Here is a 21,900-nt window from a genome sequence, read left to right as displayed (position 1 = left end):
TGGCAGCCACCTCTCGCTCAAACAAAAGGAGAGTGGAGCCGTGACTCAAGGACGCACACAGGCGCAAAATTATGACTGCTTCGACTCCTCTACTCATTGACTAAACACAAATTCAATTAAACCAGGCTGAAGGTTGTAAGGTAATTCAATATAAGTGAGCCTGGTGCTGTGCTTAATGGAAGTTCTCATGGCTCTGGTAATATTTAATCCAATGGCCCACCCTGACTACCCCTTCTGAGTCAGCCATTCATATACCCCGAGTGCTGTCATAACCTGAGTGTTGGGGGTCCTGTCTGAGGAATGCACTTCAAATTCAAAGACTGATGTCAACAAACTGTGTTACTTAATGTTGCCAGATATAGAAAGATGATAGAGGGTGTTATTGTTGAAAACAGTGGTGCGACGGAAAGAAAAGAACAGATAAAGATCAGAGAGAGGGAGGGAGAAAGGGGGTGAAGTGACAGAGGTGAGGAGGCAGTTAAGTACAGTGGGCGGGGAGTGGATACTATAGATAAGGAGCAAACAAGCGAAGGAATTTGTGAGGAACTGAAAGCAGCAGAGGGCAGTTTAGGGGAAAGGGAGGAGCGCCGAGCAGACACCAAGGTTACACATGAGAAGCCTGAGGAGAATTTACACAAAGCACAGAGAGGCAGAGAAGTGAAAGAATAGGTAGAGTTTGTTGGCTTTCAATCTTACCGCACAGCTAATTACCATTTTCTCACTGTGGTGAAAGAAAGAAAACAGAAACTAAGTGAGAAAAACAGCTAACCGAAAAGGGCAGCTGAGGGCAGGAGAAGAAAAAGCAGAAGTAACAAGAAAAGGAGGGAGAGACAGCCGTTAGGTTTAGGAGATTAATTGAGGTAGAGAAACAAAACAGCAGAGACAAGGCTGTAAGGAGTGAGCGAGAGAAGGAATTAGTAAGAAAACAGCAGATACTCATTGACAGAGAGGACTAGACCTAACTCAGTGGATTGCTGACATCAGCAAAACAAAAGGAAGAAGAGCGTCACACAAGAGGTCACTGTGGTCCAGCAGCAGTGCAGCTCGCCTGAGCCTGTCTACTATGCAACCAAGACAGCTGAGCTAGAGAGACACAGTTCACACAGAGTCCTCTCTGTAACAGCACCATGTTGATGAAAGAGTACCGCATATGTATGCCACTGACTGTGGAAGAGGTAAGTGTGTTTGTCTTTCCCATGCTCACACACGCTCACACACAAACCTCCTTCAACTTTAAATTGAAAGACAAGACAGTGTTTCATTTCTCAGGTGAAAGTGTTCTTTCAACTAGTAATCTTAAAAGAGTTCTTGTGCTGATAAGAAAAGTGCCATCAGAGCACACAGACCACCCGCGGCTGCACCTTGGGAGCTTTGGCACACTGGGGTAAGCGATGCACGTTCAGCTTCGAAGGGCTTGGCTAATCTGATGAAGACAAAAAGCACAACACCAGCAGCATCACAGTGCTGCAGCTAAATTATCTCCCCATATGTCTGCTTCTCTACTTCCCTTGCTTGCTTCAGTACACCTAACAGTGCACAAACTAGTTGGACTGGTTGCAGCTAGAGCTAAACTCAAAAAAAGGCCGCAGGCTTGTAAACAACGTTGATCCCGCTAGAGAGAAAAGGTGGGCATACGAGGGAGTTATGCGCCAAATTGTCCTTCAAAAGTAACGTCCTTATCACCTCCCCCCCCCTGTTCAATTCTACCTGTTACCACAACAATGACAGTGACAAATAGCAGTCCAAAATAGGATTTACAGTATCAGTTCAGGGCACACAGAAACTTGAGCTGGCAGCAAATCCTCTTTCGTCTGAATGCAATGTAAGTTTAAGTGCAGCTTATTTAAGCCTCAGTCCAAGCCATTTACAACATCCTAACACTTGCTTCATTTTTTTAAAAGAGAATGGTGTTGATTTCCAGGTTTGAATTATCCAGTTAGTAATTGAGTAACACAATACAGCTGTCATTCATTGTGTGTTAAAGAATGTTCACTATTGTGTTCTGCTGTGGGAAAAGCTGACAGGGGGCAGCTGCAGTTCAGGTGGCAGAGTGGGTTAGTACTGTAGGGTTGGTGGTTCGATCACCAGCTCCTTATGTGCACATGCTGAATGTGTCCTTGAGCCTCCTTGTGGGGTGTCACTTTGCACAGAAGCAACTGCCAAAATAATTACAGTATATCATCCTGCAACTTAATGTAATGAAGGTTGTCATACTTTGTATTATTACATTGAATAAAAGTATATTTAATGTGGCACTGATCAACCGAAAGAGATTTACGGCTGTGCCATACTCTCTCCATGGTCTTGCTTTGGAGCTGAGTACACAATCAATTACAAATATTTAGAGAATGTTTTTTATTTGCTTAGCAAAAATCATCTCATTGTCGTTGTCATTAGACAGATTCAGGGTTACATGAGTTCAAGTCTTTGCTCTTGCCATGAGCTTTATTTTAATTGTAAATTCTTTGATTTTGATTTACTGTCACACTGACACTATCTGCAGTACTATCTGTCTCCACCCCATGATGAGCTATATTTAAAAAATCCCAACTTGTAAACCTTTTTTTTTTTTTGAAAGACAGCAGGAGGAAAATACATGCTAAGAGCTGTCAATAAAGTGTCTCAACACAGCCATTCAGAGTGCATAATAATAGTGATTTAAAGGACAGATGCTTTTTTTCCTGCTAAGATTGAAAAAAATTCACAACCTGTGTGGGAGGAGCTCACTGCTCTGTCTGTTAGTCTTAAAATGGTGTAAAAGAACCCATCGCTGTGATTAATTAAGTCCCATATATAATCAATACATAAATATTGAATGTTGACATTTCACAGTAATTGGAGCAAGAAGGATGAGTGCCACATTGATGTCAACAAAGCACATTGAAGGATAGCAAACTAAGATCCACCCTCCTCTTTCCCTCTTCTTCCACATCTTTCTCCGTTTCTACTCCTGATTAAAATAATGCTTTAGTGGCACACCAATATAGGGCAACAAAATAAATTACATTACGATGGCCACAGCAGAAGTTTGGTTGTTCGAGCTCTCATTTTTATTGCTTTTTCATAATAACTTTAAAAACAAAGTTCACCAAAGTGATTTGCAATTAAAGTGAACACAATGGCGTACATAAAAACGGTGTTAAGGAGAAGACAGAGAATGATAGCAGCATCAGTGCAGAAAGTTACGTATTATTGTTATAGTTGATCAAAAGGAAACTGATTCTGTCAGACTGAGCTCATTGAGGAGGCCGTTCGAAATGCCCAAAGGCCTCGTCCTCTTTAGACTAGCTCACAGAAAATACTCCCGCCTGATCAGCATCGAGCACAAACTGGGGCTGCAGCAGAGAACAAAGTCCCACCCCCTTAATTAAGACTCCCATGCATTCAACCTCACTGGCCAAATTAAATGTTGATGTCAGATATGGTCACTTCATGGAAATCTTTATACACAGCAAGTGACTATTTAAAGTTGCTATTTGTACTTTCAGTTTGTGTTGATTCTAGCGGCTGCTTTGGACAAAAGCGGTAGTGTTTTTACCACACCTGCTAGGGATGTCCCAAACGCTTATTTTTTAAATGATTAATCTAGCGATTATTTTTTCGATAAATTGACTAATCTAATGATTAATTTTTCAATTAATCTAATGATTAATTTTTCACTTAATGATTAATTTGCCATTGCTCAATTATTAACAATTTACACAAAACAAATTTCAATAAGGCTCAAATCTCTATTTATTCAAATAGTTTAACACTGCACTGTTATTATTTTTTAGTGCAACCTGAAGCCAGATGTAGCTATCAATCCAACCACAAAATAAAGTCACATTCAGGAGGAATACAAAAATTCAAAACTTCAAGTAAACAGAGCAAGTGCAAAAAGAGGAGCCTATATCTGCTTTTTTTAACAGTAGGTCAAATAATGAATAAGCTCTTGTTTAACATCCAAGCTCTTCTTCCTTTAATTTAACTTTAATTATTTGTATCTAAAGGCTGGTTAAGCGCTGTAGGGAGGAGAAGTTGGACAGTTTTTTTTTTCATCTGGGTGATGGCGTCTGATATGGATTAGCATGTTAGATGTATTTCCACTCACATACCCAACAACTGCTGAACAACGCCGACACACAGTCCTCGTCTTATCCCCCACTCTCTCGCCTGGAGCCTACTACTTGAACTGACCCGAAGACCAAAGTTTTCGAGACGGGGACGGCACCAGGCGGGAGGGCATGACACGGGACCTGACAAAAACTGCATGTAGGCGGAGTGCTCGGCTAGCTTCAAGGCGGGGCTACAGATTAGGTGTCCCTAGAACCCGCATATCTAACAGTAGTTCCACGTTACATTAGTTTCACATTACATAATTAATTTGCACGCAAGTTTTATTTATTTCTTTTATTTAGTGATGCGTCGACGCAAATTATTTGTGTCGACGCATTTACGTAATCGATGACGTCTACTACGTCGACGAATCGTCCCAGCCCTAACACCTGCTGTCGTAAAGTTCTTCTCTTTACGGTGCTGTATTACAGAGTTAGCATTAGCGGGAGGTAATATAATTGCGATGAATGTTTTGCTCAGACTCATTCATTTATAATAAGAGAATAAGTTACAGATGCATTGTTACATTTCAAGTGTTGCATACGGTAACGTACCCTGGATGTACCGTGAGCTAAACCAGGTACGTTATCACTGTCACTGTGTCACGAGCCAAAGCGTTAGCTTTAGTGCGGAACTTTTTTTATATTAATGAACGTCTGTTACATTCAAGCCATTGCCAAATGAGTTGCTACAAAGCTAATTAAGACTTTCAGCTCCACAAAACTCTCTCTGTATTTCTCAGTACGGCTATGTTCAGAAAATGGGTGTCGTCCGGCGACTTTCGCACGCAGAAAATCGAGTGAAGATAATTACCTCTTCTGAAGAGTCCAACATGTTTTTTTAATCCTCCGTGTCCTCCTTGGTTACAAGCAACTGCGTGGAGGAGGGGTGGGGGTGGTGCACGGTCACAGAAGGCTTGTATAATTTCAATGCGCCAACAGTTTTGTTGTCATTACTTAAAATTCCTCATGGAGGAGACAGAAACTACGCATTTATAGCTTTAAGAGTTTGTTGTAGCAACCAACGCAATAATAGTTTAGATTAATATATTAAATTTCATGAAACCCAAGGACGCTTTACACAAGTACAGGGGGACAAGGGAAAAGAAAATAGTCGGCCAACACAAACACTGAATGAAAAGAAATAAAACCAGGCACTAAATGGAGATGTAATGTAATATTGGCTACTGACTTACAACTACATTGTGCATTGTAAAGTTATTTTATGAATTAAATAGACATATTACATACCTGAGGGCCAATTCGGGGTGTGTTTTAAATCATTCACAATCCCGTAATTGTTTCCATCTGTTGAAAGCCTGACCGTCATCTGTCACTTTCCCTTTTAGCTTTTAGTTGTTCTTTGTTTAATTTCCTTTTTTTGCTGAGATGGCCCTGCCCCAGTATCAGTCATAACTACAACAGTTAACGTCTAAAATAATATAAAAATACAATACAAGAAATCTCCTGCTATCTTTTACCTGGCTGGATATGCTAACACAGGCTTTTTCCAGTGTTACACTGAAATCTGTGACCCATCAGAATGTGTGACTGTAGAGCTGTTCTGCCTGCCGTAAATCATTTTGTGACTTCACGGACCCAGGCAAAGGTATTAATAAAAACTATATAAAAATAGTGTTCTTTTCACTGTTAGTCTCGTTGGCTGTTGGTCAATTATGACCATCAAATGAAAAATTACAGTTTCAGAAACAATAAAAAGTTACATATAGTAACTTTAAAAAATAAAGAGCAAATACAAAGCGTGCTCCTAAGCAGCACTGAGTAAGTGCCTGTCGAGACAAAATCGGACTCAGCAACTATGGCTGACCCTGTTGCCAGGAGATTTTTCTGTCATCACTCCTACCAGCTACTTTCTTTTAGTGGCTGATGTTTATGTTTATTATAATTTCCTCATTGGAGTGTGCAGTTCATTGATTAGTTAGCAGGAATTTTCAACTTCAATAACACCGGTGTGAGAAATCATTCACAATCCCGTAAAAGGCTTAAATTGAAAGATGTCTGAAAACTTTTCAGACATCTTTCAATTTAAGCCTTCTTAAATGTCAAGTTTACTAACATTAGCTAGCATTAGCCTCTATAAGCTAATGGTCTTACCAAGCAAAGAGAGGCTGTAACTTCAAAACCTCTGAGAGACTTAAATCCAGCAACGGTGCCTTTTATTGTTGATGACTTCAAACATTAAAAAACTCTTTACAAAAGACAAATAAAATGTATTTAAAAAAGATATGAAGATATGAATAAAGTAAAATAAATAAAAAACCGCCAAACTGGGCCCACGGGTCTTACAATACATCTCAAGTAACATATAATCCTATTGTGCTACCAACATTACCCAAACCTATTTTTTTATAAATTTGTTAAAACAGAAAATAAAAAAATACCCACCTATCACTACTTCTGTATAAAACATTTGCTCATAAGAGGCTACTTTAGTAAACCAGTCATGAAAGGACAGACTCCCTGATGTCTTCCACCCCCTCATTACATAGTATTATTTTAAGACATCAGAGATAAACATAAGCTCCTATCTGCTTAATATAAAATCTTTGTTGCATGACCACATCAACAAACACTTTATGAGTGAAACTAACACTGCACTCAAATTGCGTCACCTTGGATGGCTTTTGATATTGCTTTGTGCTTCACTTTCACAAGTTATCTCTCTCTCTCTCTCTCTCTCTCTCTCTCTCTCTCTCTCTCTCTCTCTCTCTCTCTCTCTCTCTCATCCTAAAACTCTCCTTGGGCTCCAGTACAGGATTGGGCAGCTGTACATGATCAGTAAGCACAGCTGTGAGCAGAGTGGTGGGGGAGAAGGGGTGGAGGTGATAAAGAATGAGTCAGATACTCACCCCCAGCACGGCCCTGGACAGCTGACAGAGAAGCGAATCTACCTCAACAGGTAGAGTGCACGTCGACTGCGTTGCTGTACTAATGATGCATTGAAAACTAATCATTCTTGTAATTTGCAAACTGAGCCTTATCCTCCAGTTGCCGGCTTTGTCATTATGATAACAGATCATGTTCGATCTTTGATCTCTCACTTCACTGTAAAGCTTTATACACTCTATAGATCGATGTTGCAGGTATTATTGACAAACAATAAAACATAGTTTCAACACAGAAACACCCACACGGCAGTATAACTTGCACACATCCAAAGTCCTTATACCAGCTGCCTGAAACATGTTGAGGCCGATACTGCAGGTTGACAGTAGAAATTGTTATTGTTATTGTACCATGAGCTCATCATACAGTGAAGTGTTCTGATTGTGTAAGTTCAGATTCTTAGTTGAGAAGAACACGTCATTCTGATGGTCATAAAAGCATGTCTCTACTGGTAGTTTGAGGTATCAGAGGCTCTGTAACAATGTGTGCTCACAAAAAGCATGAAGCACGTGTACAAATGTATAAACATGTTTTAGCAAAATATAATGTAGTTGTAAACAGAATATATTTTAAGTGCTTTTTGAGTTAAGATTGATACCGTACCACTCTTAAGTGTGTACGTTATTATGTAGCTTGTTGAGTCAGCAGCCGGTTAGCTTAGCATAAACACTGCAAACAGGGGCAAACAGCCCATAAAATGTGAAAAAAACAAACATTTGCTGTTTTATGGGGGTTTATTTACTGGATTATTTGTTGGCTGGGAGAAGTTGCCAGGCAAACAGCAGACAATCTGGGATGTTATTGCATTAACCCTAGATAATATGACTTTCCATAAAATGGCAACATTTAGTTTTTACACTTCAGGTTTGTGTGGATTAAATAATGAAGATGGATTTACTGAATTTAAGAGGTGATTTGGGTTAATTTTGGTACCTTTGCACAGAGTGAGGCCAGCTGTTTTTTTACTTTCCAGTGTTTATGCTAAGCTAAGCTAACCAGCTGTAGCTTCATATTTACCGTACAGTCATGAAAGTTGTATCGATCTTTTCTCTCTGCCTAAAAGCAACATGTCAAACTATTGCTTTAATGTATTTGTGAACAAATATGACTTTTCTTATGATTTAATAACCAGGTGTGTGTGCTATAACTACTTTGATGAACCATGTATTTATTTATACATTGTTCTGAGGCTCTGAAGTTTTAAAGCTGCCTTACAAATGTCCCTATATTGAATTGCAACTATATTAAGAGTGAGTTATAAACCATTTATTACATTTTAATATACTGTTTATAAACCCTAAATAGGGGTGTGTTAAAATAAAGTGTTACCCACATGATTTTTGAATTTGCTTCAAACTACAGCCATCAAGATAAACAAGGAAGTATGTGAGAAATGTCAGGACTAAAATGTTTGCAAATGCAATTATTGTTCAACCGCATTGACTTTGAAACTATGCATGACTGTGTCTGTTATTGTGTTTTGTTTGCTTTGTGTTCAGGCTGACAGCCCATTAATCAATGAAGTGTGATTATAGTGAAAACTCAGTCAAAAAAAGCAACCCAGAATTCTCTAAATTCATTCCCTAACCCTAAGCTAACCTCACTCATTACCCTAATGTAACCTCAACTCTTATTCTAATCACCACTATAAACCCAAGGCCTAATCCTAAAATAAACTCTTACAGAAGTAAAAAAAATGTTCACACTGTGGAGGATTTTCCTAATCTTTCTGTGCTTGTGGGACATTTGGTCCTCATTAGTAAAGATATGCTGGAACACACACGCACACACACATGCCACACACACTTAAAGCAAGTGCAAAATGTATTTTACCTCAATCCTGTTTTGACATGCGACCTAGAAGCTACAGTTACAATTCATTACCACAGGTGTAATTGGGAATGAGTCATAAAAATGAGAGCTGTGGTGAGAGTAGCCTACAGGTAATCTGGCTATAAATGGCACAAAAAACACTTAGGATTTCTCTGTCTCCCTCCATAATCTCACTCTCCTACCATTCCCCTCTGTGATTCTTCTTTCTTCCTGCTTTGCGTTCAGTAAACTGCCATCCTGGGCGAAAGCATTTGTCCCGCGATTTTTCTACGTGACAGAAAAGGCCTGGAACTTCTACCCCTACACCATCACAGGTGTGTGTTTGAATGCCTTTGTTTGTGTAAAACATCAGGTTACTTTCCCCTCAATGCATTATACAAAACTTATTTACTTTTAACAGATGGTTTTTCCAAGTGCCATCAAAAATTCATCACTATGTATGGATGTATTCCCTCGTGGTAACGTGTATGTGTGTGAGAGCAATTGCATGCTCATGCATGTATGAGTAACTAATGTTGTTTCTCCCTTTCCATATTAAACGTCCCTGGTGCTGCAGAGTACTCAGTAAGTATTCTCACACATCATTTACTATACATGAATGCAACAGAGCTCATCTCTTTCCAGTATCAGTGGATCTAATCTGCAGCCTGCTTCCACTCTCTCTATCTCTGCCCTCAACCACTTTTTCCTCCATTTTTACCACTTGTCACCCCGTAGGTATCATTCCTTCCCAAGTTCAGCATCCGCATTGAGACAAGATTCGAGAACAACAACGGCGATAACGACAATGTGAGTATGAGAGGGCGCGAGGGGTGAGAAAGATGGAGTGATTAGGGAAGAGAGGGAGGAGAAAGAGAGAAATTGCAGTTTTCTCTGCAGCCCACAGAAAATGTTCATCACATTGATGTGTTCATTACAAGGAAAACAAGCAAAGCACAAAATGCCGTATTGGCAGATCTATTAACTAGACATGCAGCAGCGGTGAGCACAGTTGCCATGCTGCATTTTGTCCACACGCATAAACACACACAGAAATTCAGTCACAATTACAACTCTGTCTGGCCCTTGTGTCTGCGCTCTGTAACGAAGGAAACACTCATAAAATAAAGAGATGATGAGCTGACTGTAGCTAGTCAAGTAACAAGAACCAACATGTCAAAATATGGAGATCTACAGTTCTGCTTATGGAGAAAAATGGGGCAATGTTTCATGTCAGGTAGTTACAGGTTACATAAGTTTATTCCAAACAAACACAAATTCATACATTTCGGAGAGTATGACTTTGGGCTGTGGTTAGCTGTGGGTGCTAGTTACTTTACAAATAAGTTATTACATGCAAAACATATAAAGTGCTTATAAAATATGGTGCTTTGTTATAAATTAAACTACCCAACAGTTTGTACAATTACATCTGAAACAATTAGTCTATTTTGATCATCTTTTATAGCCTGGGAAAACCCTGACGAACTTCCGGCAAATTTGAGATTTACTCTGCGAGTCAGTCTGGCCAAGAGCCCATTCAAGCTCATTTCCAATTTTTCCAAATCGAGGCACCAATCACAACCACTGAGGCGGGCTTTACACGATGACGATAGCACAGCGACGGCAAGCAGCTTTTTGTTTATGGCGCGTTCATGCCACCTGGGAATAACAGGGACCGCCCCCGTGATTACATAGTTTTTCCGACTGGCAGCGTTCACATGGTCGGTAATGCATGTTCTTCTTCTTCTGTTATATTGGCGTTTGGCATAACAACTTTTTGTATGACTGCCACCAACGGTTGGCTGTAGCCTAGAGCCTCAGGTGTGTGAAAACATGGAGGCCACAATAACAAAAGATTTTCTGCTGTTTTCTTATGCGAGCATCCAAACAGCACATCGCCAGGTGTTTGTTTGTGTTATCAACGAACGGGAAAAGAAACGGATAAGGTGTTGTTCTTTTATACATGGGCCTATTTATGAATAATTTTAAACATGTTATGTCTGTGTATGTTTCTTGGCAGAAGCATTTGTCCACAATAAACAGTTTATTGTCATTGAAATATGTTCATTGACCCAAAGTCGCCTACATCAAACGTCTGACCAACTGGGAAACTCGGTTAGCAAAATCCAGCCCGAGTTTCCCACTTCTGAATGCTGACGTTTTCACTCGGAAAAACGTTTTTCCGATGTCCATGAACGCACAGTTAGATTCAACATGACGGCCACCGAAGCGCAGCAACCCTTTGATGCCTCTGTCGCTGCTACGTCACCCGGATCGTTTGGTTGAAGGACTATCCAATTGCGCCCAGAGACATTTGAGCAGCGTCCGTTGGTGACGCCCCTTTGGAAATGGGCTGTGGATGAAGCTTGCCCAGACCCTTCTCAGTTACAACGGAATCTTGTATGTATTATCATGGTATGGAGATATCACTGTTACCCAAATTAGTTGACTTTACTAGAAATTTGTGTGGAAAACCGTTGCCTTAAACCACTTTAGTCATGTTAAGTTGCATTAACACAGATTGTTAAGTTGATGCAGTAGACAAATCAAGTTTACATTTGTTGTCATTACTAAAAATCATTAGAAAACATAAATTATTTTTTTCTGGAGTCATGTTGTCTAAAATAATAATACATTTAATTTATATTGCGCTTTTCACAGACTCAAAGTCGCTTTACAGGGCAGGTAGAAAACAAAAACAACACAAAACAGAACAAAACAGAACAAGATAAAACTAAAATAAGCATGTTAAGTTAAACATGCAAAGAAACATAACAAATATAAAAGCATTAGGCTACTTGTTTTTACTAAAGAAATAATTTGTCCAAATAAATATTGTTTCTTTTCCTTTATAATACTATGACTTTAAGATTAATTCATTTATTTTATAAAAAAAAAAAACAGAAAGGAAAACAATCAACAAAACACAATCTTTTGAGCTGCGTGGGAAGTTTCACTCAGAAGATAGAGTTACTGATTTCCAAGCCATGTATATGACATTAAACACACTCGCACTTCCCCGACGCCATCAGTCCCCACCCGGGTCTCGGTCATAGTACAACAATAAATGTAGATAAACATGAACACTAAATCAACCATACAAAACTAAAATCCAGATAACATAAATGCACAGCCAAACATTAACAGAACATTATTAAACCACACTTTAACTAGGACCGAAACCATTCAGAATATATATTTTATTCCCATGAGCCTTTGCACCGCTTCAGCGCAGAACAGTTCAAACGACCCCGCCCCTCCCATACAGAAACTTAAGATCCTTAGTTATCTCTGCTTAACATGATCTGTGCACTGCATACTTAAACTGATTATTACAACTAATGTGATTTAGTAAGGAATATGGTTTTTAACAAAATATGAAAAGAATAAGTAGTGACCACTAAAAAGTTTAATTACAACTAAATCTGGATGGACAAAACAAACAACCGATTAATTGAGAAAGTAATCTGCAGATCAATCAATAATGAAATGAATAATCAGTTGCAGCCCCATATAGAAGAGTTTAAAATTAGCTCCACTTTAACAGTAAAATGCTTTTTAAAGCCTGATTAATCATCATCTAATGAAATAATATATAATAGCATAACAGTGACAGGGGCCATTTGTCTGCATATTGTGCATTTATTTTGATACATTAACTTCATTTTTCTGGTTTTAGTTACATTATTTTACATGAATAACATTTTCAATGCAAAACGTTTACTTGTAGGCCTAATGGAGTATTTTCTACAGTGTTGTATTAGTACTTTTACATAAGTAAATTCCATCATCACTATGTATGTCTCTGTATGAATATCTACACCACACAGAAAACAGAGAGAGACAGGGAAACCGTAAGAGTGTAATGCCCTGAGCACACTGTAGAAAGCAACACAATACATCCAGCTAATGCAGCTTATTCCACAACAGGGAGCAAGACCTTGGGTAGACAAAGACCAACAACAGCACCACAAGAGCGTAGCGGGCTATTATCCAAGAGCAGATTTTCCTTATTTGTTAGTTTTCAACTGTGAAATGAACAACTTCAGCGGGACATTAGAACACATTTTAAAGAAGGTCAGATAAAAGTACAGTCCCTCCCTCTCTCCCTAGCATCCCTCCATTTCCTCTCAAGGAATAGTGTATTCTGCTCTCATAACTCTTCTTTTTTTTTATATTTCTCATATGTCCTTGTTTTTTTTCTTATCTCCCCCTCCTCTGCTCTCTGTCTGTTCTCTCCTCTGTTTGCTCCAAGGGCCTCAGGGTGGGATATAGTGAGGGGTGTTATGGTGTGTGACCTCAGTTTTCTATACAGTTACTCATCTACTCTCATCCCTCCCCCCTCCCTCCACTGAGTGAGTGACTGTATGCGCGTGAGAGTATGGGTGAGTGAGTGTGATCATGTGTGTCTGCTCACATTATACTGTACGACCTTCCCCATCTGTTTGGATGTAGGTGTTTGAAGACACGCCGACCCCAGCAGAGAATGTGAGTTTCCTGGATATCCTGAGTGACCCCATCCCTGAAAAGCACTACAAAGAGTCGGAGGTATGCTGTGTGCCGATCTGACGGCCACATACTGCTTTGTTGAATGTTGAAAGTTGAAGATGCTTATGGGATTATATTCCACTGGAATTGTACCTCGTACGACAGCACCGGAAAAGCTGGTTTCATACCGCTGCACGTCAACCGCCCCCGAGAACCGCCCTGACAACCGCAGAGTGTTTCCCAAAAAAGACTGAAGCCTGATGCAAGTGTCTGATGCAAGTGTCTTTGCTATTTTAAGTTCAGTGCCAACGTCGTTTAAATAGCAAATGCACCTGCGCCCATCTTTGCGCCCATGGGCGTGCTGGTCTTACAGGGAGGTGTGTTCAGGTGAATTCTTGGCGTATTGCTATCTTGAGGCAGCGGGAAGTGATTGCGCCATTAACCAACGAAAACCTGGTCTAAAGTCAATAGCACAGCATTTCATTATTATTTTAACAGCGCATTAGTAAAATGTGCCTAGGCTTATGCACAGCGTGGGCACACTATGCTTCTAACACGCACACACACACACACACAAACACACCAATCTCATGGCTTGAATGGCACGGTAAAAACGTAAAATTACAAACACTTTCATAATGTGTTATCACACTTTCCTCCTATGGGCTTTGTTGAGCAACAATCTCCTTGCACCTCCACACACTAATCTCTCTCACACACACACACACAGTGCCCCCTCCCCCCGAAGACGCCTCACGGGACTAAAGTTTCTGCAGACTCAGCAAGTAACGTATAGACCTACTTTTCAATCTGTGCAGGACCCGGGTCGCTGGCAGTCAAGTAAAACTGGCAGAGGGCCTCTGGAGAAAGGCTGGAGAGACGACCACAAGCCTATTATGTGCTCCTATAAGAGGGTACAGTGCAGCTTCGAGGTGTACGGCTTCCAGACAAGGACTGAGGAATTCATACACAAAGTGAGACAGAGCGTTTTTTTTCACATCATGCCTTTTCCCTGTGCTGATGTAAGGAGGACATCAAGATACGATCTGCAGTTAATGTTACGAGCCCATATAGGTGTAATACTAGGCGGGGAAATTACAATTTATAGCTAATTGGATTTATTAAAGTGTTGTGCTTTATTCAAGCATTGATTTCTGCATGTTGGAGTCTTTAACTAAGTACACCTGCAGTAAAAGAATGATCCCTGAAATCCCCGATTGGTTATTTATTATTTGAATGTGCCATGTGTTGCATTTTGACACAAATAATTCATTACGACATTCATTTTGAAACATTAGTATAATTACCAAGAAACTCGCCAAGAAGGCTTTTAGGCTTATATTTATTGGAAAAATTGCTGTAGTGTTTTTTTAACAAAAAACGTACGAGGGCCTCTGTTCTGGTGCAAACAAAGCAAAGGTTTTTAGTTTCTTACAGTGGAAGTTGGTGTGACAAGTTAAAGAGCTGATAAAAAAGTCAACTATTTATCCTCAACAATGAAGCAAAGCAAATAAGCATGATAGAGAAACCAAAAGTACTAAGAACAAAACTAAAACACACCCTCTTCTCAACATTGTTAGTGCAAAGGAAGGGTGTTTACAGTAATGTGGTTTTAGTTTTTACAAAGGCGAGTGCAAATAATACTGCACAATTAATTGCAGTTTTATCGAAATCGCAATATGGACTAGTGTAATATCCAAATTGCAGGGGGGGTGCAATATTTGTCAAAGGCAAAGACGTCTAACCTCAGCCCGGCCTACAAATCGTATCCTACAGACTAAAGAAAAACCCAAGTTTGGTACAGATCCTCGCAAAACCCACGCTATATAACACATACACACTCCTGCACACTTCTAAATCCAGAACACCCAGTAGCATTTTTATTTGCATTCTGTTTTTCCTGCCATGTTTTTGTTTCTGGTATTATTTCAGAACATCCGGGACATTCTTCTGGTTGGCCACAGACAAGCAGTAGCATGGATAGACGAATGGCACGGTGGGTCACAATGCAAATTTCTACGTATTACAGTTAGATAAAACAATGCAGTTGTACTTTCAAAAATACACGCTATTTAGTACATTTGAATACATAAAAACCTGTATAGAAGGCTAAGTGATGAGAGAGAGAGAGAAGAGAAAGAGAAAGAGAAAGAGAAAGAGAAAGAAAAAGAAAAAGAAAAAGAAAAAGAAAAAGAGAAAGAGAAAGAGAAAGAGAGATGAGCAGTAAATGAAAAGAGCCGCAAATTTGAAATGTATATTTGTACTCCGTGGTAATTATTCTTGCATTTAATTTCAGGATAATAAGCAGCGGATACAGCAGGAGATGTAGAGGAAGGCAAAAAAAACACATTTTTACATCATTAGGAATTTACAATAAACCTGAACAGGTATATTGTATTTTTAGCCCACGGTGTTATCCATTGCTGTCAACAGACAAAATAGTATGAATTAATAACTCTTGTAATGCTAACAGGCGTGAACAGAGGCTGGTTGCGCCACTAGTGCCTTAGCTGTGCCCTACAAGTACCCAGATGGCTGGTGCACATCTGTGGGAGGAAAAAGGAGATGGAAGAGCAGTCAGGAGGCATTTCACAACACAAGGAGCAGTAAGGAAGGAGAGGCAGAGGGTGTATACCCAGAAAAGGAGGACAGAAAGACAGATGTAAGGGGGGAGAAGAGTGTTGGCTGGCTCATGAAGTGATAATGCCACTGCGTCGGCCTGATAAACAGTGTAATGCAGCCACCTGCTGAACTCTCCCCATCACCAGCCCTCTCAACATAAATAACCAGCCATTGCAGCACTTAGCTACAAATGTCAGCCCTGGTGGGGGTCTGTATCTGTGTGTGTGTGTGTGTGTGTGTGTGTGTGTGTGTGTGTGTGTGTGTGTGTGTGTGTGTGTGTGTGTGTGTGTGTGTGTGTGTGTGTGTGTACGTGTGCGTGTGTGGTCACCCTGCCCCCTGCTGGTTAGTCTGGTGAACCTCAGCTGGATGTGAGAGATATCAAAGGTTGACTTCCCAGTACGGCCTGTAGTCTGTCTCTCTCTCTCTCTCTCTCTCTCTCTCTGCGATGATGAGAAATCAAGCTGCAACAAATCTGCAGTCATTGCTCAACCTGCTGCAGCTCGCAGCACCGCCATGACCCCCTACAGGCCAAACACTGCCACTGTATTTATCTTTGCACAGACCGAATGATAGTTTTCATTTCATTCATTTGCCGTAATAAAAGTAAATGGATGTCATTTACTCTAGAGAGTCTAATAAAAAGTTGCGTGTGTGGATTGAATACCAATAAGGGATTTAACTAATGGGAATCTAAATGTACGACACAGATCTTAAGTATACTTAAATAAATTGAAAACTCAAACACAGTTGTCCCTCGGTTTCCTTTCTTCGCAGGGCCTCTTCTGCTTTTCTTTCTCTTTTATCTCTTTAATGTTGTTTCTTCCATGGCATGTGTATCTCATTATCTATCCATCTCTTATTCTCACAACTTCAATTTGCTTTATTTGCATAACGTGAAAAGCAAATTGTGGAACAATTACAAAAAAATCTCTCGCTCTCTCTTTCTCTGTCAGGCCCACAAGCTGCCTCTCGTCCTGCGTTCTCTCGCTCCATCTCAGTGACAGACGAGCTAACACTGAAGAAGATGGGCGTGACGACTGCGGCCACGTCTGACCCTTCACTCTCCTCTGTGCCACAAAGTCCCATGCGCCTCAACTCCACACCTGAATGATGCCTCACACATAGACACACACATTGTACTGTACAGCAGGTACACACAGAAACCAATGTCAACACTCACCAGTCATGTGATGTTGTTTCACAAACACTAACCCACCCACATGCAAACAGTGACTTAACGGACATTTTGTGTTGGCTCAATTTCCAGTTTCCAGTGTACAAACTTAAACCAGTCTGATTTTATGCAAACTGCCTGTACAGGCATTTGTCATTATGACATGTTCTGGAAAATTAAAAATTAGCCTACATCAGCAACCTGTGCCGACGACGTCAGACACTAAATCTCATATGACACTGTGATTAACATAATATTATGTTTGTTTAGCAAATGTCGCAGAGGTGGGAGGGGAGAAGATACACACCACGTACGTTGAGGTTGTTACTAGTAGGTTCATGTGTTTTTTCATCATGGCAGCGTTAGTCTCAAAGAAAACTCAAACTGCGCCAATATGGCAACATTTTGGATTTTAAGCCAACGAAAAAAGGTGAGCCGTAAAACCTAGACGTAGTCCTGCTAATTGTGGTGCCCCTTCACTCTCTTCTTCTTCTTATTGAGTGTTTATTGGCAGTTGGAAAACCAGCTTAGAGATGCATTACTGCCACGAAGTGCACAGGAGTCGCAAAACTCTGATTCATAGGCCCTCTCAGTCTCATTATGTTCCAGTCGGGAGAGGCTACTGATGGTGATGGTCAAATGAAGCTTCGCGAACCACTGTCTTTATTTTCTGAGCTCACTAGATGGCGCTCTCTGTTCAAAGAAAAAGGTTAAAGGAATGGCAATTCTGTGTGTTTTCAACCCTTTGTCGAACAAAGAGCGCCATCTAGTGAGCTCAGAAAATAAAGACAATGGTTCGCGAAGCTTCATTTGACCATCACTAGCTACTGAGTCAAGAGCGCTACCTAGTTGTAAAATTCAGTACACAGGTCCTTAATATCAAACCAGTTTGAACATTTTTACACCAGCCAAACCCTAATATTTCAGCCCGGTCTCATGGAAGTTCGTGTAAATGTGACGTTATTTGAATCTATTGATACGTGTTCACGGAGACGTTTTTGTCGTTTTTTACGTGGTGGACAACACGAAAATGTGAAGTAATGTATTTCAATGGGATGCGTATTTCGTGGCCACAGCACGAAATTGTAGGGAGTAATATAAAAAGCCGAAAATCCGCGTAGGGAGGTTGGTCGGGGTGGTGGATGGGTCAAACAACACAGGGATCGCGTCCCGTTTGCGGCGCTTTGTTTCCCGGGGATGGCGTCCCTAAGGCGCCCTTTCCCCAGCGTTTAAGGCGCCCTTTCCACGGCGTTTAAGGCGCCCTTTCCACGGCGTTTAAGACACCCTTTCCCCGTAAGTTTTTTCCTAAACCCAACCTGCCATCCCCTTATTGTGGGGCGTCCCCAGCGGGCCGCCTCGCGGGCGCCTCCCGGCTTATGGAGCGTCCTTTTTACAAAATCCGCTTATCATTTATTAACATGTTACATCTTACTGTAAAACACTGAATTGTTGTTTTTACACTTAGTTTTTTGTGCAGATTAAACAAGTGAGATATAACGTGTTTATCTTTAGATGCGCTGGTAGGCGGCTTTTGGAACCATTAGATGGCCAGGCTAGCTGTTTTCAGTCTTTGTGTTAAGCTAAGGTAACTGGCTCCTGGCTCCATATTTACCATACAGATATGAATGAGAGAGTTATCATCTTCTAAGCTAATTTTCCAACAGAGAGCGAATAAGTGTATTTCCCAAAATGTCCATTAATACACAGTAGAGATATTATCTATTCTTATGCACATGTACGTGTAGTTGCTCTCTTCACTGCATGCAACAAACGTTACAACAACACACACTATGTGTGACAATTTCTATTGTTGCAGTCAAAAATCCTTCCAGTGTCTTCGACAACCTGTGAACGCACTTTGAGTTTCTCAGCCACAGTGGAGGTCTGCGACCACCAGCAGGGCTCTCCTATTGTTTCCCAGCCCCGGCCCAGCAGCCTACAGACGGATGCATAAGTAGTTTAATAGAGTGGATCTAATGAGAGAGAAGAGGAGAACGGGGGAGGCTGTCAATGCTATGGATCTGCTACCCTCTCCACCTCTGCCAATAGGCCAGACCAGGTGTATTGACAGAAGGCAATGAGGCGTTATATTGGTTCCTTGATCACTTAGCTGAGCACTGCAAATGGGTCAAGCCAGGGCTAAACTTTAACTATGAGTCAATGATATGACCATTTATAAGACTATAAGCTGAATTTCTTAATGTACATTTAGAGGAGAATGGGTTTTCATCATCAGGGATCAACAATGGCAATGATGAAATAGTTTGTTGTCCTTATTGTAAAAACATTTAGTTTGAATTAAGTACATAAATGAATCAAGTGGGAAATGCATGTGGAAATTGCACGGTATAGTCTTTTGTAATGGACTTTAATCAATAAATACAATTTCTTAGCAATGAGAGGATTCACTAGTGTCCTGATATCTGCCTAGATAAGTGACACTTTTACTGACATTACACATGACATTATCAGCCATGTTTGATCAGTATCGACCTGGATCAGCTGCTTTTTCACATCATCGTACTCGCATGTAATCTACTCACCAATTTCACACTCTCTTCAAGACAATGGAGAGGAGAATAATGAATGTTTAACAGATGTGGGGTTGTGAGTTGGGCGTGTGTGCATGTATGTCATCGCTGTATCACTTTATTGTTCAAGACTTCAGGACAAAAGCCCAAGCTTGTCACAGAGATACTTCAAAGTGCCTGTGACTGACAGACATGACAGCCTGCTTTAAATGGTGCACTAAATAGCTCACATTATGGGGCTCATTATGGCTTCTTTTATCCATACAAATCAAGAGTCAGCATGACAATTTGTTATTACCTCCCCGACAAAGGACTTGCAGACGTGCATTCACATACACACACAAACACATAAACAAATGCACGCAAAACTCTTTCTCTCAATGTGTCTTTTTACAGTAGCAGCAGGAGGCTGATATGAAAGAGCAAGTGCTCAACACAGCCAGAAGTGTTCACAAGTGCTGCAGAGGGAGCACAAACTGCCGGCTGCACTGCATTAACATTACCTCTTTCTCTTTTACTTCTTTGTCTCTCCCATTAAATTTTCTCTCTCATTATTGCAGTCTCCACTATTCCCCTCTTTTCTCTCCATACTCCTCTTTTATTCTCCCTCTCTCTTTCTTGAAATCTCCCTTGATCTCCTTTTTTCTCGTTCCTCTTTATCTGTGTGTCCTCATCTTCGTTCCTCAAGAGGGCCTCTAAAGAAGATGTACTGTGTTCATTATATGGAAATGTTCCCCATGGTACATTATCATAGATCCTGACCCTGTAGCGCTGAATCATGCTGCTATTCCCAGTTTGCCCTGCAGACCCCACAAATAGCATGGTATAGGAAAGACAGGATGCTCTCCAGCTGCACCGGCACTGTGCTCGTCTGTACAGTCACTTTCATGTGAAACCTTGAGCTGGACACCTATGGGTACACGAGAGAGAGAGAGAGAGAGAGAGAGAGAGAGAGAGAGAGAGGGATGGTGGAAAGACAAAGGGGAAAAAATAATTAAATAAAGGAATAAAAGATCAAGGAAAGAAAACATCGAGAAATAAAGAATACATTTTGAATTAATTATTTAGATGAAAAGACCGTTTTAACAAGCAGGAATTTAAGGCAGTTTATTCTGGGAAAGAAAAGGATAAAAACCATGTGTCTGTACATCATTTCCCCTCCACCTTAATGGCATTTTGCCAAACCACACTGATGTACAAGCTCCAGATCAATACACGCTCTCCATTCACTAGACAGACACTAATGCAACAGACTCATTTGTTTGACGATGTGTGCATGTGCATGTGTGAGTGAGTGTGTGTTTGTGTCTTTCAAACTGGTTTCCATTTCCTGGCTGTGCTGTATCTTTAACTCAGTTGTTAAAGGAGATTGACCATTAAGCCACATAGTTTAGCATGTCACTAACTTAATCACTTATTTCACATGCCAACATTGATTTAATAAAGGTTTAGTGTGTGTGTGTGTGTGTGTGTGTGTGTGTGTGTACTTGAGTACCAATCCAACAGTGGTCAAAAAGGGGACATTTTGGAGGTCCACTGGGTTGTGCAATTAATTGAATTTTTAATCGGGATTACGATTTCGGCTCCTAATGATCACAAAAACAGATTTATCAAGAAAAACGATTATTTTGCAGATTACGTTTTGCAAGTAAACTCTCATATTGTCAGTTGTGTTCTGTTAGTGCTTGTGTTCGCCATCTTGGGAAAACAGTCATGATCAGTCAAACGATGAACTCCCTGCCCGAGCTATGTTACTGGTTACTGGTTGCACGGCGTTCATGGTTCGACTGATCATGTCTGTTTTCCCAAGATGGCGATTGCCTGTATACCCGAAGGTAATGTCTTTATAAACTATCTTTTTAATAAACTGTACACTTACGAAGTTCTCACTGCTTCGGTTTACATGTAGGAACCCTCATTATGCTACTGTTGAAGTGTGGTTCTATTTTGAGCCTTGTCAGTGGTATAAAATAGCGATTTATTTTTACTCTTCAGTGCCCCAAATGCCTAGCATTAAGCTAATCAGCAGTTCACGCTAGCTTGTTTCAAGCTACATACACATTTGATTAGCATGAAAACATATCCCAGAGAAAGGTCGACTCGGTATGTGTGTTCATTTTGCACCAGAATTGTCCTTTAATACATCCATCAGTCCCTCTGGGATTTCACGATGTTGCAATCACGCCAATTCACGCAAATTCAACCAATCACCACGAATTTGGTGCGACTTGCAATTTTGACCAATCATGGCAACTTTTCCGCAAAT

At 40.5% G+C, this 21,900-nt stretch overlaps 1 protein-coding gene across 1 annotated transcript; it reads left to right on the top strand.

The window, feature by feature from the left end:
* Positions 1-536: 536 nt before the first annotated feature.
* On the top strand, positions 537-17,303 carry pitpnc1b (phosphatidylinositol transfer protein cytoplasmic 1b). The gene is made up of 11 exons (XM_039806068.1): positions 537-1,175; positions 6,869-7,017; positions 9,063-9,151; positions 9,394-9,401; positions 9,555-9,626; positions 13,275-13,367; positions 14,126-14,281; positions 15,240-15,307; positions 15,442-15,481; positions 16,380-16,431; positions 16,892-17,303. Exons 1-11 carry the CDS (start codon positions 1,128-1,130, stop codon positions 17,038-17,040), a joined length of 924 nt encoding a protein of 307 aa, XP_039662002.1. The 5' UTR covers positions 537-1,127; the 3' UTR covers positions 17,041-17,303.
* Positions 17,304-21,900: the final 4,597 nt, after the last annotated feature.

Source organism: Perca fluviatilis, chromosome 7 (assembly GCF_010015445.1).
Source record: "Perca fluviatilis chromosome 7, GENO_Pfluv_1.0, whole genome shotgun sequence".
In the NCBI taxonomy this organism is placed as follows: domain Eukaryota; kingdom Metazoa; phylum Chordata; class Actinopteri; order Perciformes; family Percidae; genus Perca; species Perca fluviatilis.
This window is presented reverse-complemented; position numbering and strand designations above follow the sequence as displayed.

Bases quoted from the DNA above. Each gene is read 5' to 3' on its own strand.
- pitpnc1b (XM_039806068.1), top strand. From the start codon at position 1,128: ATGTTGATGAAAGAGTACCGCATATGTATGCCACTGACTGTGGAAGAG. The intron at 1,176-6,868 runs GTAAGTGTGTTT...CTTGGGCTCCAG, and splicing joins TGCCACTGACTGTGGAAGAG to TACAGGATTGGGCAGCTGTA. The intron at 9,627-13,274 runs GTGAGTATGAGA...GTTTGGATGTAG, and splicing joins ACAACGGCGATAACGACAAT to GTGTTTGAAGACACGCCGAC.